Source organism: Squalius cephalus, assembly GCF_949319135.1.
Source record: "Squalius cephalus genome assembly, chromosome: 18".
NCBI lineage: Eukaryota > Metazoa > Chordata > Actinopteri > Cypriniformes > Leuciscidae > Squalius > Squalius cephalus.
Window position 1 is genome coordinate 3,707,283 of NC_137139.1, and position 16,586 is coordinate 3,723,868.

General features: G+C 37.9%; 1 protein-coding gene across 4 annotated transcripts; it reads left to right on the plus strand.

The window, feature by feature from the left end:
- The first annotated feature begins 796 nt into the window (after positions 1 to 796).
- Positions 797 to 8,998, plus strand: vgll4a (vestigial-like family member 4a). 4 transcript variants are annotated; one of them, XM_079850272.1, is made up of 5 exons: positions 797 to 1,156; positions 2,089 to 2,212; positions 4,446 to 4,644; positions 6,677 to 6,788; positions 7,013 to 8,998. In XM_079850272.1, exons 1-5 carry the CDS (start codon positions 1,081 to 1,083, stop codon positions 7,207 to 7,209), a joined length of 708 nt encoding a protein of 235 aa, XP_079706398.1. In that variant the 5' UTR covers positions 797 to 1,080; the 3' UTR covers positions 7,210 to 8,998. The 4 variants fall into 4 exon arrangements, with proteins under 4 accessions (XP_079706398.1, XP_079706399.1, XP_079706396.1 ...); XM_079850273.1 differs by having other exon boundaries at positions 799 to 1,156; positions 7,016 to 8,998; XM_079850270.1 differs by having other exon boundaries at positions 802 to 1,156; positions 6,677 to 6,812.
- The last annotated feature ends 7,588 nt before the right edge of the window (positions 8,999 to 16,586 follow it).

The following is a 16,586-nucleotide window of genomic DNA, read 5'->3' on the forward strand; positions in this document are numbered from 1 at the left end:
TTGTCTCTGAACTTCTGTTTATGCGGTCGCTCTGTATATATGGCATCGCTGTCGAGGAGTAATTAACTGGTGAAGTGGATTTACTTATTGTAAAGTTAACGAAAGTTATCATGAGCATTGTAATGTTTAAAGCAGATGTCTTAACAAATGTCAGTAGACCAGGAAGATTTTGAAACAAGCCGTTCATTCATTAATATGTTAGATCGCAGTGAAAATACAAACCGGAAGACAAAAGACAACGAGCGCAGCGCTGTAAAGGGGCGGGGCTACATAAGGTCTATACCTATAAATACTGTTATTTATGATTGTACATACTATAATATATGTTTCTCACTGACACGCCCCCAACTCGTTAACATCGAGGCTTAAAGAAAATCCAGAGCTTCCCACTCGTATTTATGTTATTATGTGCATATAGCTCATAAATATGATCTTTTCGACATAACTTGAATGCACAATATTATCTAGCATGAAGTGTTCAGTCTTTGCTTTATGTATTTCCCAGGTGTGTACAGTAATTTAGGTATATGTCAGGAAACCCGATGTCAATGACCATGGACCACTGTTTCTTTTGTGAGTTGTAAGAAACATCGAGTCCAACTGCCTTTACTTTATAATCGTTTGTTTTAACCCCGTTTTCGCAGTTTGCTGCAGAATGTTTTGCCACTCAGTCCTGCTGGGGGGCGTGTTCCGGCGGGAAAGTGACGTCAATGCATACTATCGCGAGAGTTTGACACGAGACGGTTACCCTTTCAGCAGGAGCAGAGAGACGGTGTGGTCACCTGACACGTGATGCTTTTCTCAGCGCTGGTCAGGACGGGCCAATAGCAGGCGTCTTTGATCACTGCAAAACTATCATAAACAGTTCATTGAGATTGGTGTCACAACTCATAGCTAGCTCAGTATGCTAAAAACAACGTAAACTTTTCAATATATATATATATATTTTTTCACATCTTACTATCAGTGATTGTAAGATTGCTCATGTTTCCCCTTCTGAAAGACCGATACATTCAGCTCTATAGATGAGCTGGAGTAACCGATCATAATTCTGCTTTAAATGTGCATGTTTGTGGTAAAATGCATATTTTGATTAATCGATTCGTCAATAAAATGAACAATAACACCAGCAGGCTGCATTATAATCCATATGAGGGTGAGTAACAACATTCACAACTCCTAAACAATAGCCTACATATTTAATACTTGATTATGGAATAATATCATTGGAGGCACGAAGGAAAATACATCTGTTAGTAGAATATGTCAGTTTCTTAGAAATATAATCTTTGTGTTCATGTTGGTTTCATAATTCATATGCAAAAATAAATGCCATTTTCAGAATTTAAATTTCATGACTAAGTTAGTAAAAAGTCAAGTAAAAGTAATAGCATATTTTCCATACACAACGAGTACAAGTTATTGTACAAGTCTCTTAATATCTTATTTTAAAAATGTTTTGAAAAATATGTTTCAGGGTAAAAAGTTTTTTTTATTTGATATTTTATTATTATTATTATCATTTTTTTTTTTTTTACAAATAATACATTAATAATTCATAAATTAATCTCTATATTGTTCAGCTAAACATTGAGCTATACTGAGCTAAACATTGCTGTGTCATAAAATCAAATTATCTGACATTTTAAGGTTTTCTTTCCAAGGATCTCAACCTTTTATCAAAGTTTTCTTCATTATTAAATCAGGACAGTTGATTTGTGACTTGCAGAAAGAAAATAAATATCATTGCATGTGTGAGTTGCATTTTTTAGTCTAAGAGTAAATGAATATGTTGTTGATAGTAAATATTTTTACTGCTGAACCCTTGACCTACTGTATACTGAAAAATACGATTTTCAATAAAATATTGGCATATGAACAATTAAAGCTCATTGACTTTTTTTTGTCTGACTTACATATTAGAACATGATGAGGATCTAATGTTTTGTGGTTGATTTTAAGCATTATTAGTATTATTGGCAATTTGCTGATTACAAAACATTTGACAAACATGTGATTAATATGACTGTCAGTAATGACTGTGCCTTTACGGTGTTTGATATGGATTTGAATCTGATTTATTGACAGATGATTCAGGGGCATCGAGGGTTTTGCTGAACTCAGGCTGTCAACCCGTGAGCCCGACCAAGAGAAAACACCACGAAAACGAAGACTCTGATGAAGAACACATGAACAAAATGAGGTCGCATCTGTACGTCTGCTGCAGTCCGTTATTTACAACACAGACAGTTTTTTTTGCTACACTGTTAACCCTTGCTGTAAAAAAAGCCGTAATTCAGACAGTATCATACCATTTTCCATTAAAACAGTAATATACCCTAGAAAACAAAAATAGCCTACAGGAATATACTGTAAATGAACAGTGCTCAAAATCGACACTCAGAGGCTGTTTTCCCAGTCACACCCTATACCCTCATTCACTATTCCCTACATTAGTTTACTAATATAGTCCACTTGAATGAAAAGAAGTGAGTGAATTGAGACACTGATGAACACCTGATTAGCAGAATCACTGAAGGACAGAGAAACAAGAACAGAAAAAAGAGAAACACAGAAACTACAACTGACTTCCAGCTACACTGAGTGTGAAACCAGTTTACAAACCAGTTTATGATTATTTCTTTCATACATGTACAAAAGTTCTTGTTGAGAATTAACAGAGATTTAGTTAATAATACAATTAGTTGTCACCATGATGGAGATCAGTATTTGCTTTAGTTGGTCTCTTGTCCCTGGACTTCTTACCATTCATTTCTCTCTGGCTGCTTTAATAGTGAGTTTATAAAACACATTTGATATGGCAAGAAAAAGTCAAGAGGAAGATGATAATGTGTTTTTATTCTTTTGTGATGATGTCACAATCATCTTGGACTATCTGATTTTCAGATTTTTCCTGTATATATTAATTGAAATTATAGTCATATTTAGCATAAATCTGTGTATCTACAAAATGAAATCAGTATTTCTGTAATCAGGTCTTCTGAAAAATAACAATCATATAGTGCATTCAATTTTATTTTACTCCTACTTGGTTCAGACACACACAGACATCAACAATCAGCATATGAATCACAACAATGGTGAAAAGTTTCATGTCGCAATGCATGCTGGGTTCCAGGAAAATATAAAACTCCCAGCATGCACTGCTGCATGAATAATAATAATAAAAAAGAAATATTGCCACCATTGTTGAGATTAATGTGCTAAATTGTGATATCTCTGTGTTTCTAAAAGACAGTGTAGCTCTGTTTTTTTTTTGGTTTATGCATGATGTGTTAAAAAAAATGAGTCATAGTAATTTATTGCTGTGGTTTCACAGAAGTACTAATGTAACACTTTTGATCGAGGATAAAACTCTGAATGAATAAGAATTAATTCCTTAGTGAATGAACAGGCAATATGATGATTTTATCATCATAAGCATTACAACCACAATCATTCATAAACTGTGTGTGCACAAGTGTGACTTGCAAAAACACAGCTCAAGCAGCAAAAGAAAACCGAAGGCTTTAGCATCAGCAACCCAACTAAAGCAAGCACTGATCTCTATAATGGTAACTTCAAACAAACATTTTCAATAACAATTTCTGTATGACAGAAATAAAGTCATACTGGTTAATAATAAGTGTAATAATGTGTAATGGCTGGAAGTCAGTCGTAGTTCTTGTGTTTCTCTATTTTCTGTTCTAACAGCAGGTGTTCATCACTAATGCTCAACAATCACTTACATATTCTCTTAATTATCTCACTGCAACACTGTCTCAATGTTACTTTTACTCTTTGTAGTGTGGATTTCCCTGTGGGGTTGAAAGGGTTAACAGTGTAAGATAAAAAGACACACCCACAAAATGTATTTTAACAGTAATAAACTGTAAGTTATGAAACAGGTTTATACTGGCAACACTGTTGCCAGTAGTTTACTGTAAAATTTCGTTTTTTGGGTCACCATTGTGCAGAAGAGTAGAGCCTGTGCTTCAGTCCAGGAGAAGATCTACACACATTGATGATATGCTGCATGTTGCTTTATTTAACAGGCGGTGACTGTGTAGTTGCTGGTCCAGTGGAAATCTCTTTATTTACAAAAGTTTTTTAGTGGTCTCAAATGAAATAAGTTCACAGTAATACTTTGCTCACATTATTAATGCATTATAAATTTTAGTTAATACATTTAAATGACAGTTGGTCAATTTAAGGCAGTCGGTTTCTGCAAGTGTAATTAGTTAACTTGAATTAGAATTTAGTGCATTTTTACAGAAACAAACTAGATTACAGTACAGAACTGTACAATTAACAGTAAATTACTGGCAACAGTGTTGCCAGTATTTTACTGTAAAAAAACCCGGTAAGGTCTAACAGTGTATAGAATTGTTTAAATAATTGTAAAAAATTTGCACAGCATGTTTTTTTTCTTGTGATTTTTTTAGGAGAAATCCAAATGGAGATGCTGTGAATCTGGAGTCGTGGAAGTACGGTTCATTTGGACGCGTGTCTGTGAGCGCTCTCCATAGCCGTCGTGTTTTTCCACCGTTCCCCATTCTTGCGGTTGATCCACCCATGGAGAAGAGCAAACACAGCTCAGATCCTACGCTCCTCAGTCCTGGATCCAGCACTAAACCCCAGCAGGTCAGACTCAGCGGCCGCTTTCAACTGAAAACACACCTTTATGCGGTTTAGGCGTTCATTTACACAACAACAGCGTTTCGGGGGCCTGAAAACGCAAACTTTTGAAAACGGGTTTCAAAGAACAAGTTTTTCAAAACGATATCCTTGTCATCTCTGTAAACTACGAAAACACCAATCTGTGAAAACGGTGAAGTCATGCACGTCTATAGGCTTTTCTTTTGCAAATGAAAGGATACAGATATTAACAGTAAAAAATAAGGGGGACATACAGACATCATCACAAGTGGTTATGAGAGTCACACAAATCAACACAACAAACATTTTATCATTATGAAAAATGAAAGGTTCCTTAAAACGGACTCAAGGATGATATATGTTTTCGAAGCATTTGTGTTCAAAGGTTTTGACATTTGGCAAAACGGGACTTTATATCAGAGGAGAACATGCTAAAATTGTGATTACAGTGAATGTTTCTGGCTTTGTGAAGATGAAATTTACCCAGAAGACAAAGTATTAATTGAAAATAATTGAAAACATCTTTACCTGAAAAATAACATTTTAGAATAATAATAAAAATTGAATAGTAATAGACAAAGCTTGATGTGTATATATAAATGTATCATTTATTTAGCTTAAATTATGTTTTTATTTCATATAGGGCCATTCATTGCAGTTGCACCACCTGACTTTTGCAGCTGTTTTTACACTGAACAGGCTTCTACTCAGAGGCCTATGCTACCAAGATCATACATAGACTTTTTTAAAGCAATAAAGAAATGTATGATAAAATAGCATTTCCCTCATTTTATATTTGTTGTACCACCTGACATGTAAAGTGTACCAACCTACCCGTACCTACAAGTAGCTGTTTTTATCAGTATTTGTGAGAGATCTACAAGCCTTTTCTCTCTGGCACAGGGATCCGTTGGGCTCCTCTGGATGATGCGGTATCATTATTATTACCTTGTCACTTCATAATAAAAGACCCATGTTTGCAGTTGTGCCACCCTGACATTTGACAATATACACATTCCCAGACAAAAGCCTGAGTTTCTCCCAAGGTTTTTTTCCCCCAAGTTAGGTTACACTTAATATTCAACAGTATAATTGATTTGACTGCACTGATACTATTGGATGACATCACTATTTTCTGCAGAGCTGCTTTATAGATGAAATTAACTAATTTATTAATTGATGATCTTTACAACAGAACTGAATCAACAGACTTCGGCTGAACAATGACACTATTTTCTTTTAGAGCTGCTGTACAGCCGAAATGAACACTGTTTGCATCGTTTATCATCATTTTCCTGTTATAACTGTGAAGCTGCTTTGAAACAATTTGTATTATATAAAGCGCTATAGAAATAAAGGTGACTTAACTTGACAAAAGTTTTCAAATGATCTCAACAGCTTTAAAACTACTGGTATTTATAAAATTTGTTTAAATAAAAGGTTAAAAAAATAATAATTATGCCATAGTATTTTATTTTGAATTTCTTATTATTAAAACACTACTTAGTCTGTTCATGTTTGCGGACGGTTTTGCCACCTGACATTTTGGGGGTTTAAAAAAAGTATTATTTGAATGTACTGAAAATGAATTCAGACTAAATAGGTTTTATAGAATAAAGTAATGCATGTCATGAATTTATCAAATCCTTTTTAAAAGAAAATATTGTAGTTGGACTCAGAAATATGCACATCGTGTCATTGACCCGTAATTGTTCCATTCAGTGCCGATCCGGCCCAGCCGCTACGGATATGGTTCACTGTGGGACTGAGAACAGAGCTCTCATACAATACAAATGAGTATGAGATGTAAATAGCGACCGCGTTATGGAGGATGATCAGGTATTTCTTTTAATTTTATTATTAGGTAGGCCAGATACAGAGAAACCGGAGCCAGGCCCGCCGGTGGAAAGGCTGTTGACTCTACAAAAGTGACTCCACTGTTATAGGATGTGTTGTTGAATGTGTGCATATGCATTAGCATGTAGAATTGTCATATTTCCGACATATTTCCGAACAGAATCGACCATCTGTAATCACCTGTGCCCCTGCCGGCAACCGGCCCTGCAGTCTGTCCAGCTGCCACATGTGTCCTAATGCCTGCACATCTGGATCCACCAGCAAGACCAACGGTAGCAATGAATGCGTGATCACAAGTGTGTGTTCTGAGTCTGAGTGAGCAGCACATCATTACCAGCTGGTGTGGTTATACATCTTACAATAAAATTACAACTGCTTCTCTTTATTCATTTGTAGGTGATAAATGAATGATTGATTCTTGAAATGGCTCCCATGAAAATCCCCAGTGTATTCAGTGTTTTTGTTCCTCTGATCACGTGATCTGTCTGTTCCTCAGTAGACTCTGAGTGTGACCCTGTGATCGAGGAGCATTTCCGGCGCAGTCTGGGCAAGATCTACGAGGAGCCCGTCTCTAACCTGTCCATCACAGGCTCTGTCGACGACCACTTCACTAAAGCACTGGGGGACGCCTGGACACGGATCAAAGCCAGGGGCCACGACGGGACTGCACCAAACCACGAGGGGCGCTGTTAAACCAACTCAAGCTCACACACACGAACACTGCGATCCGGTCGGATCACTTCAGAGGTGTAGGCAAGACCCACACCATTGCAGCATTCATTTCAATACCGCTTATTGAGCAATAAATTACTCTTTTTAATATAAAACATGTCATGCTCTTTATATTTTCCATGTTTCTTTGAAGGGTCTAGTCTTGGTCTGGGTCTCCAGGATAGGTCTTGTTCTGGATCTGGTCTTGAAGGGTCTAGTCTTGGTCTGCGTCTCGAGGATAGGTCTTGTTCTGGATCTGGTCTTGAGGGGTCTAGTCTTGGTCTGGGTCTCAAGGATAGGTCTTGTTCTGGATCTGGTCTTGAAGGGTCTAATCTTGGTCTGGGTCTCGAGGATAGGTCTTGTTCTGGATCTGGTCTTGAAGGGTCTAGTCTTGGTCTGGGTCTCGAGGATAGGTCTCTGTTCTGGATCTGGTCTTGCAGGGTCTAGTCTTGGTCTGGGTCTTGAGGATAGGTCTCTGTTCTGGATCTGGTCTTGAAGGGTCTAGTATTGGTCTCGAGGATAGGTCTTGTTCTGGATGAGGTCTTGAAGGGTCTAGTATTGGTCTTGAGGAAAGGTCTTGTTCTGGATCTGGTCTTGAAGGGTCTAGTATTGGTCTCGAGGATAGGTCTTGTTCTGGATCTGGTCTTGAAGGGTCTAGTCTTGGTCTGGGTCTTCAGGATAGGTCTCTGTTCTGGATCTGGTCTTGCAGGGTCTAGTCTTGGTCTGGGTCTTGAGGATAGGTCTCTGTTCTGGATCTGGTCTTGAAGGGTCTAGTATTGGTCTCGAGGATAGGTCTTGTTCTGGATGAGGTCTTGAAGGGTCTAGTATTGGTCTTGAGGAAAGGTCTTGTTCTGGATCTGGTCTTGAAGGGTCTAGTATTGGTCTCGAGGATAGGTCTTGTTCTGGATGAGGTCTTGAAGGGTCTAGTATTGGTCTTGAGGATAGGTCTTGTTCTGGATCTGGTCTTGAAGGGTCTAGTCTTGGTCTGGGTCTTGGATGGTCTGGTCTTGACTACACCTCTACTATAAATGTAAAGTTTGAAGATGATGGCCAACCAAAGAAACGCTAAATTCTAATATTATTAACATTAGAGTGTCTTTGGGTTTTCAGGAAGCGTCATTTGTTGAGGTGTTTTTGAGTTGTTGAGCTGAATTTGCTAAGATTTATTGAACAAACGTTCAAGGGCTTTTAACTAATTTTAACTAGTTTGGAAACTCCAAAATCAATAGAAAAAAAAAAAGATTTTTACTTTATTTTATTTGTTTTGCATAATCAAAATGAACCCAAGACCAGAAACGGAACATTATTTTCATGAAATTCTCCCAAAATTCTCCTAAAAAATTTGTAAAAAATTACAACAAATGCTACCACAATAAATGCTTACAGTTGAATTAAGATCTGATTAATTGTCATAAAATAATGTTCAAAAAATCTAAATGGTTCCAAACAAATGGCAATGAGCATGTTTTTTCTGGCTCTCACCTTTCTTTAATGCATGACTTTAAAACTCGAATAGTTGGTATCGGATGGGTTTTACATTTTCTTTACACTCTTCACTAAGCAACTGCTGGGACAGTGTTTTCTGTATTTTTAAAGTGTCAGGAGTGTGTTCGCGGCTGGCTTGATCGAGTTTCACTGCCATGACACATTCTTGCAATGATCAACTAAATTAAACCTAGCAAAGTGTTTTTTTTATATTTGAATTAAAAGTGTATACTATACTTCATGTTTTATCATGCTGGCATTAAATGACATAAACTCGTAGTCAACACTGCTGTGAGTACTGGGTTATTATCCAGCTGCTGAGAGTACTGGGTTATTAATCCAGCTGCTGTGAGTTATTAATCCAGCTGCTGTGAGTACTGGGTTATTATCCAGCTGCTGAGAGTACTGAGTTATTAATCCAGCTGCTGAGAGTACTGAGTTATTAATCCAGCTGCTATGAGTTTTTAATCCAGCTGCTGAGAGCACTGGGTTATTAATCCAGCTGCTGTGAGTACTGGGTTATTAATTCATCTGCTGTGAGTACTGGGTTATTAATCCAGCTGCTGTGAGTTATTAATCCAGCTGCTGAGAGCACTGGGTTATTAATCCAGCTGCTGTGAGTACTGGGTTATTAATCCATCTGCTGTGAGTACTGGGTTATTAATCCAGCTGCTGTGAATTATTAATCCATCTGCTGAGAGCACTGGGTTATTAATCCAGCTGCTGTGAGTTATTAATCCAGCTGCTGTGAGTACTGGGTTATTAATCCAGCTGCTGTGAGTACTGGGTTATTAATACAGATGCTCTGAGAGTACTGGGTTATTAATCCAGCTGCTGTGAGTACTGGGTTATTAATCCAGCTGATGTGAGTACTGGGTTATTAATCCAGCTGCTGTGAGTTATTAATCCAGCTGCTGAGAGTACTGAGTTATTAACCCAGCTGCTCTGAGAGTACTGGGTTATTAATCCAGCTGCTGTGAGTACTGGGTTATTAATCCAGCTGCTGAGAGTACTGGGTTATTAACCCAGCTGCTCTGAGAGTACTGGGTTATTAATCCAGCTGCTGAGAGTACTGAGTTATTAACCCAGCTGCTCTGAGAGTACTGGGTTATTAATCCAGCTGCTGTGAGTACTGGGTTATTAATCCAGCTGCTGAGAGTACTGGGTTATTAACCCAGCTGCTCTGAGAGTACTGGGTTATTAATCCAGCTGCTGAGAGTACTGGTTTATTAATCCAGCTGCTGAGAGTACTGGGTTATTAACCCAGCTGCTCTGAGAGTACTGGGTTATTAATCCAGCTGCTGTGAGTACTGGGTTATTAATCCATCTGCTGAGAGTACTGGGTTATTAATCCAGCTGCTGAGAGTACTGGGTTATTAATCCAGCTGCTGAGAGTACTGGGTTATTAACCCAGCTGGTCTGAGAGTACTGGGTTATTAATCCAGCTGCTGTGAGTACTGGGTTATTAATCCAGCTGCTGTGAGTACTGGGTTATTAATCCAGCTGCTGTGAGTACTGGGTTATTAATCCAGCTGCTGTGAGTACTGGGTTATTAATCCAGCTGCTGAGAGTACTGGGTTATTAATCCAGCTGCTGAGAGTACTGGGTTATTAATCGAGTTGCTGAGAGTACTGGGTTATTAATCCAGCTGCTGTGAGTGCTGGGTTATTAATCCAGCTGCTGTGAGTGCTGGGTTATTAATCCAGCTGCTGTGAGTGCTGGGTTATTAATCCAGCTGCTGAGAGTACTGGGTTATTAATCCAGCTGCTGAGAGTACTGGGTTATTAATCCAGCTGCTGAGAGTACTGGGTTATTAATCCAGCTGCTGTGAGTACTGGGTTATTAATACAGATGTTGAGAGTACTGGGTTATTAATCCAGCTGCTGTGAGTGCTGGGTTATTAATCCAGCTGCTGAGAGTACTGGGTTATTAATCCAGCTGCTGAGAGTACTGGGTTATTAATCCAGGTGCTGTGAGTACTGGGTTATTAATCCATCTGCTGAGAGTACTCGGTTATTAATCCAGCTGCTGAGAGTACTGGGTTATTAATCCAGCTGCTGAGAGTACTGGGTTATTAATTCAGCTGCTGAGAGTACTGGGTTATTAATCCAGCTGCTGTGAGTTATTAATCCAGCTGCTGAGAGCACTGGGTTATTAATCCAGCTGCTGAGAGTACTGGGTTATTAATCCAGCTGCTGAGAGTTACTGTAAACTCTCTAATCCTCCTCTTTTGGAAACACAATAGTGGACTATTTCCTCCTTCTGTTGGAGAATTTTAATGTTGACTTTTTCTATTATTATTTGTTGACTTTTAGTAACCAGAGCTATTTTCAAAAAAAGGTGTGTGTGTGTGAGAGAGAGAATGTGTGTGAGAGAGTGTGTGTGTGTGTGGTGTCAATGCCGGATACACACTAAATTATTTCATTTCCTCATCTCGTCTTTCTTTTGTTCCTTTTGTGGACACAATTTTTTTTTAATATATAAAAAATAATACAAATCATGTAAAATATGACGATCATTACACTGTGTGTGATGAATAAATATATATTTCTCATAGCAAATAGTCTGTCATTAACTGTTGTGTATGCTCATCTTTTTTTTCCTTTTAATGTAACCTTGCATTTAAATGTTATATAAAACAGATGTAATAAGTGTAAACATGTTGAGCCATCCTACTTTGCTAAACTGGTTCTTTAGTGTTGGATTGAACAAAGTCTCATAAATTACCTGTTTGACATGGACAGATCTACATTAATATGGAATATATATATAGTAATATAACTGATTTTGAAATGACAGAGTTGCTTTGCCAAAAAATTTGAAAAATAACTGTGAATGTGAGATTGATTTATAAGTTTGTAACTTTCTTTTTTCTTAAAAATATTTGTGTATGTATTATATATGAATAAAATCACCTCAAAGCAAACAATCATTTTTCTTGAACATTTTCCTGCACCCACATGTATCACTATTTAGATGTAGCGTCAATCCCATCAAAACCCTCTTACAGGATAATGACCTTCTCTGTTTCATTGGCCTCTCATAGAGATATCATTCATTTAATAATTGCATTTTGTATTGTAATAACATTTTAAATTTAGTCAAGTTTACATTCAAGGGCATCACTGATTAGAATGATTATGAATGAATTATGAATGAAGCTTCTTATTTGCCAGCTGTGCTTCGTTAAACGGGTGAAATATGTGGCATAAGCACGCTTATGACATATGAGACCTTTAAACTTTTATATACTGGATTTGTGATGATACAGATTTAATGAGTTCAGTGAATTAATTCTTAGCTGCAACTATATTGAGCTGTTTTATTACTCTAGATATTATTTAATCTGGATGCTCATGTTCAGGTCAATGTGCAGTTCAATTATTCACTGTCGTTTTGTTTTTAAATGGAAGATTATGTAAAACTGTCTCTCGTCTCGTCTGTACCTCGTAGTGCTGAGCAAACATGGCATTATTACAATTACAGTAAAAACAGTTATATTTTAAAGAACTGTTTTCTATTTGCCTTTATTTTAAAATGTAATTTATCCTGTGATGACAAAGCTGATTTTTTTAGTCTAATCTGTCAATGTCTCATGATCCTTCAGAAATCATTTTAAAGGGGTGGTATAATGCCCTTTTCACAAGATGTAAAATAAGTCTCTGATGTCCCCAGAGTGTGTATGTTAAGTTTCAGCTCAAAATACCCCACAGATATTCTTATATAGCATGTTAAAATAGTCACTTTTTGAGGGTGAGCAAAAACGCACCGTTTTTGTGTGTGTCCCTTTAAATGCAAATTAGCTGCTGCTCTCAGCACAGGGGGCGGAGCTTCAAGAGCTCCTGTCCTTTTAACTCACACAGACATGCACTGGAAATGTCAATGTTTATGTTCAAACCGGAGTCAGACAATGATGGAGAGACTCAAGAAGAAGTGACAATATGTAGAAGCAACAGGACATTTCTGAATGGTTAGTTGATGAAGTTATGTAGCTGATGTGTAGTTATCTTCTAGTTATTGATTAGCATATTCTGTCATGATAATCTATAAATCTTGTTCCCGGGGGCGGGGTTTATGTAAATTTTAGGGTTGGTGATGTCACTAACCCGGGAGGAATGTGGTGTAGTCTCTACCAGCCGTTTGTTGTAGTCCTTAAAAAGCGATTTCTGTCAAAGCAAATATCTCCCTTTGCTCTGAACTTTGAGCGTTGTAACTTTGCAGATGTTGTTTATGCTCAAACAGCAACATTACACACAACTAAAGTTAGAAAAGTCAAATCATAATCCACCACCCCTTTAATGTGCTGATTTGCTGCTCAAGATAGATTTCATGTTATTAATGTTATGTTTTTTCTGCTTTTTTTGTGGAAGCAATTCTCATCCTCCTGGGACTGAAGAGGCGGAGAAAAAGGTTGCAAGACCACAAACTGAGAACAGAAAGAAAGAGCTAGAAGCGACCTTAGGAACATTTCCTAATTTAGGTCACAACAAAACTAACCAGGCCGAGAGCAAAATCCACACAGTGTGAGTGTGTGAGTGACTCGACTAGAAGAAAATCATGATCAGCAAAAGAAACGCAGCATTGTTGACAGGCGAGTAGAAGAAAATATGTTTTCTAAGTAAGTATCCTAATGCATTAATGTTTTCAAGTATGGCTTATTTTATACTTTCTGATACATTTAATGTTTAGCTTTCAAATATAATTAATATATTATCTGGGTGATCTGGTTTCAGTAACTAAGAAGCAAGTAAACCCTTTTCGAACAAATGAAAACAATAAAGTTGCAAGAAGGAAAAAATAGGAATATTATATATTGTAAGGAGGCACAATTGACTAGATGATTTTGTATTTGTCAAAATGACAGAAAGGCGCCATCTAGCCATTGTACAGGGGTTACAGGACAAACAAGAAATGAGATTTCACTAGATTACGCAATTCAGCCTAGTGTCTGAATGAGCCAGCAGAGGTCAGTGTAGATCTAGCATTGATTCATTCTGCAACATTAAACATAGAGATGTATTCTCAATCATTATCACAATTCTTAGCTATATAAGAAAGGCGTTGTCACCGTTATTATTAAATATTCTAAAAATTAAAACATTAAAATATTAATATATTTTTGAATATTGAAAAAAATAAAATAAATCTAACCTTCCCATCCACCACTTTGTTTTCTTCCCCAAAACTCAAAGGAGCAAATGAGCTCAGGCTCTCCAGCATCAGGACTGATCAGAGCTGATTTCCCAGCAGACGAGCTGTGGTTTTCTCACTTCCTCAGGATTCTTCACAGGCCTGCAGAGGACAGGCTTTGGCACATATCTGTCAAGGGCATGGAGAGACACACTTCAAGTGGAGATTCAGGCCCATGCCTTTATACGGTGTAATATCAAGACAATACATTTAATATTCAGGTCATGTAGAGAGAGAGAGAGAGAATGCAGAAAATGAGCACATACAGGGTGGCAAAACAATGGAAAAAAACACTTTATTCCTGTGTGTGGTGATGAGAGCACACTGATTTCTGTAAAAGAATGATGCATCATCTATGGTTGTGAATGTACAGCTTTACCATCTCATCGTTCCCAGGGTGAGACCGCCACTGGATTTGCATAATTGCTTGTAGATTATTTCGGCATTATCCAGCGTTCTGAAGAGGATGTGTCCGCATCCTAAGGGAAAGCACATCTAAAATAGATCCTATAAGGAAGTGCAGTACATGCACAATGTGGGATTGTGGCCTGCAGGAAAACTTGAGTCATGCTGGCAAGATCCGACTCCTACGGCTGACAGCACTCCATGCCCTATTACTGAACACATCATCTCCACATCTAGCGCTGGTCACCATCGCTGAAGACTAAAGGTTCACAAACCTTATGCATTGGTGTGTGCAGGGAAGCGTCGAGAGGTTCTCGCAGAAGACTGACCTGATGAGGAACCGGAGCTTCATTCATTGTGTCAGCGGCACTGCTGGCAATGGCATGACCTCTACGAGACAACACGGTCAGCCCAGATCACAGTCTGAGCAAGCACACAAACAGAACCTGTCAGGCCGTCTCAGCGTCAGGCTTGGTTTCAGCAGGCGTCTCTGCCTATCGCTCATCCTCGCACACGCTGCCGGATCTTTCAGCACTGGCTCGCACTACAATATTGTGCAGTCACTGATCTATAGATGCAGCGATTGGATTGTTCTGGACTATATATTGATTCATAATTCTCCCTTTCAATTTGATATGCTTATACACAATGCATTCAGAAATTATTCACTTCATTTTTTCACATTTTATGCTGTAGCCTTATTGTAAAATGCATTCAATTGTTTTGTTTTTCAAATCATTCTACAATTCAAACCCTGTAATGACACTATGAAAAATCTGGATGAAATTCAATTGATGTGCATTTTCATCTAATAGACCTTATATGGACAGGTATGTGCCTTTCCAAATATTGTCCAATCAGAGTAGAAACTAAACCGTAAGTTGAAAAGAACTGCAAACAGAGCTCAGAGACAGGGACAGAACAGATCTGGGAGAGGCTACAAAAAGAATAAAAAGCTAAACGGCTAAATAAAGAGATATTCTTAGTGAAAACCTGGTTTGGAGTGCTCAGGACCTCAGACTGGCCTGAAGGCTCATCTTCCACAGGACAGCGACCCTCAGCAGCGCAGAGCAATGCAGTGCAGGAGGAGTGGCTTGGGGACGGCTCTGAGAATGTCCTTGAGTGACCCAGCCTGCCTTTCTTCTGTGTGTGTGTGTGTGTGCGTGCGTGTGTGTGCATACAATACGAGGGTGAGTAAATATCACTTTTTGGAATTCATAAAAAAAACCTCATATTTATAATAAATAATAATATATTTTATTTATAGGCATGACACTCAAGGACTCCTTACAAGCATAATAAAACACATAATACAGTACAACATACAGCTGGGAACATAAAACCCACCTTTTCAGAATAGCTTTTAAGCAATTATATTTATAAGACTAGATTTAAAAACCTGAAAACTATCACTATTTTGAATGTCCCGTGGAAGCGACTTCCAGAAATGTGGAGCTACATAAAGCTTGAGAACCCATGGAAGACACGCAGATGAAGCAGAACAAGAGTGAGTGCTGAGGAAGAGCTAAGCGCACAAATATGTATTTGTGGAGGTGATCAGATAAATATGAAGGAGTGATATCATTGAGTTCTTTATACCAAAATCTTAAAATCAAATCGGTATTTAGCCAGAAGCCAGATGTGAAAGAAGAGTGGAGATGTGTTCAGTTGAAGGAGTTCAGGATATAATACATGCAGCTGAGTTGTGCACTAACTGAAGTAGAGAAGAACCTTAGATGGAATACCAGAGCAGAGCATTACAATAATCAATGTGTGATGTTACTAAAGCATGTAGAATAATGACAGTGCTCTTCATTGAAAGGGCAGGAAGAAAATGGTTGATATTACGTATATGAAAATACAGAGTAAAGGCCGTTCACACCAAGAACGATAACGATAAAGCTGCAGATAAAGTCATAATTGTTGGTGATTTTAATATAATGAATAAGATGCATTGGGACTGGCATTTAGAGACATTCTGAACTCTATTTGAGTTAGACAACATGTGTCAGGACCTACTCATTGTCATAATCATACTTTAGATCTAATATTGTCTAATGCACAATCAAATGTTGATGCTGTTGAAATTCTGCAGCAGAGCGAAGATATCTCAGATCATTATCTAGTCTCGTGTAAATTACATTTAGCCAAGGCTGCAAAGCCGACTCCGTGTTATAAATATGTTAGACCTATCACTTCTGCCACTAAAGATTGCTTTATTAATAATCTTCCATCATCTCTCAACTCGTTTCCATACCGGCGTGACTCCGATCTTCAAC

Coding starts and splice junctions, on each gene's coding strand:
- vgll4a (XM_079850270.1), top strand. CDS start 1,081: ATGCATATTTTGATTAATCGATTCGTCAATAAAATGAACAATAACACC. Junction 4,645..6,676: donor CCAGCACTAAACCCCAGCAG/GTCAGACTCAGC, acceptor ATTTCCGAACAG/AATCGACCATCTGTAATCAC. Junction 6,813..7,012: donor CAATGAATGCGTGATCACAA/GTGTGTGTTCTG, acceptor TCTGTTCCTCAG/TAGACTCTGAGTGTGACCCT.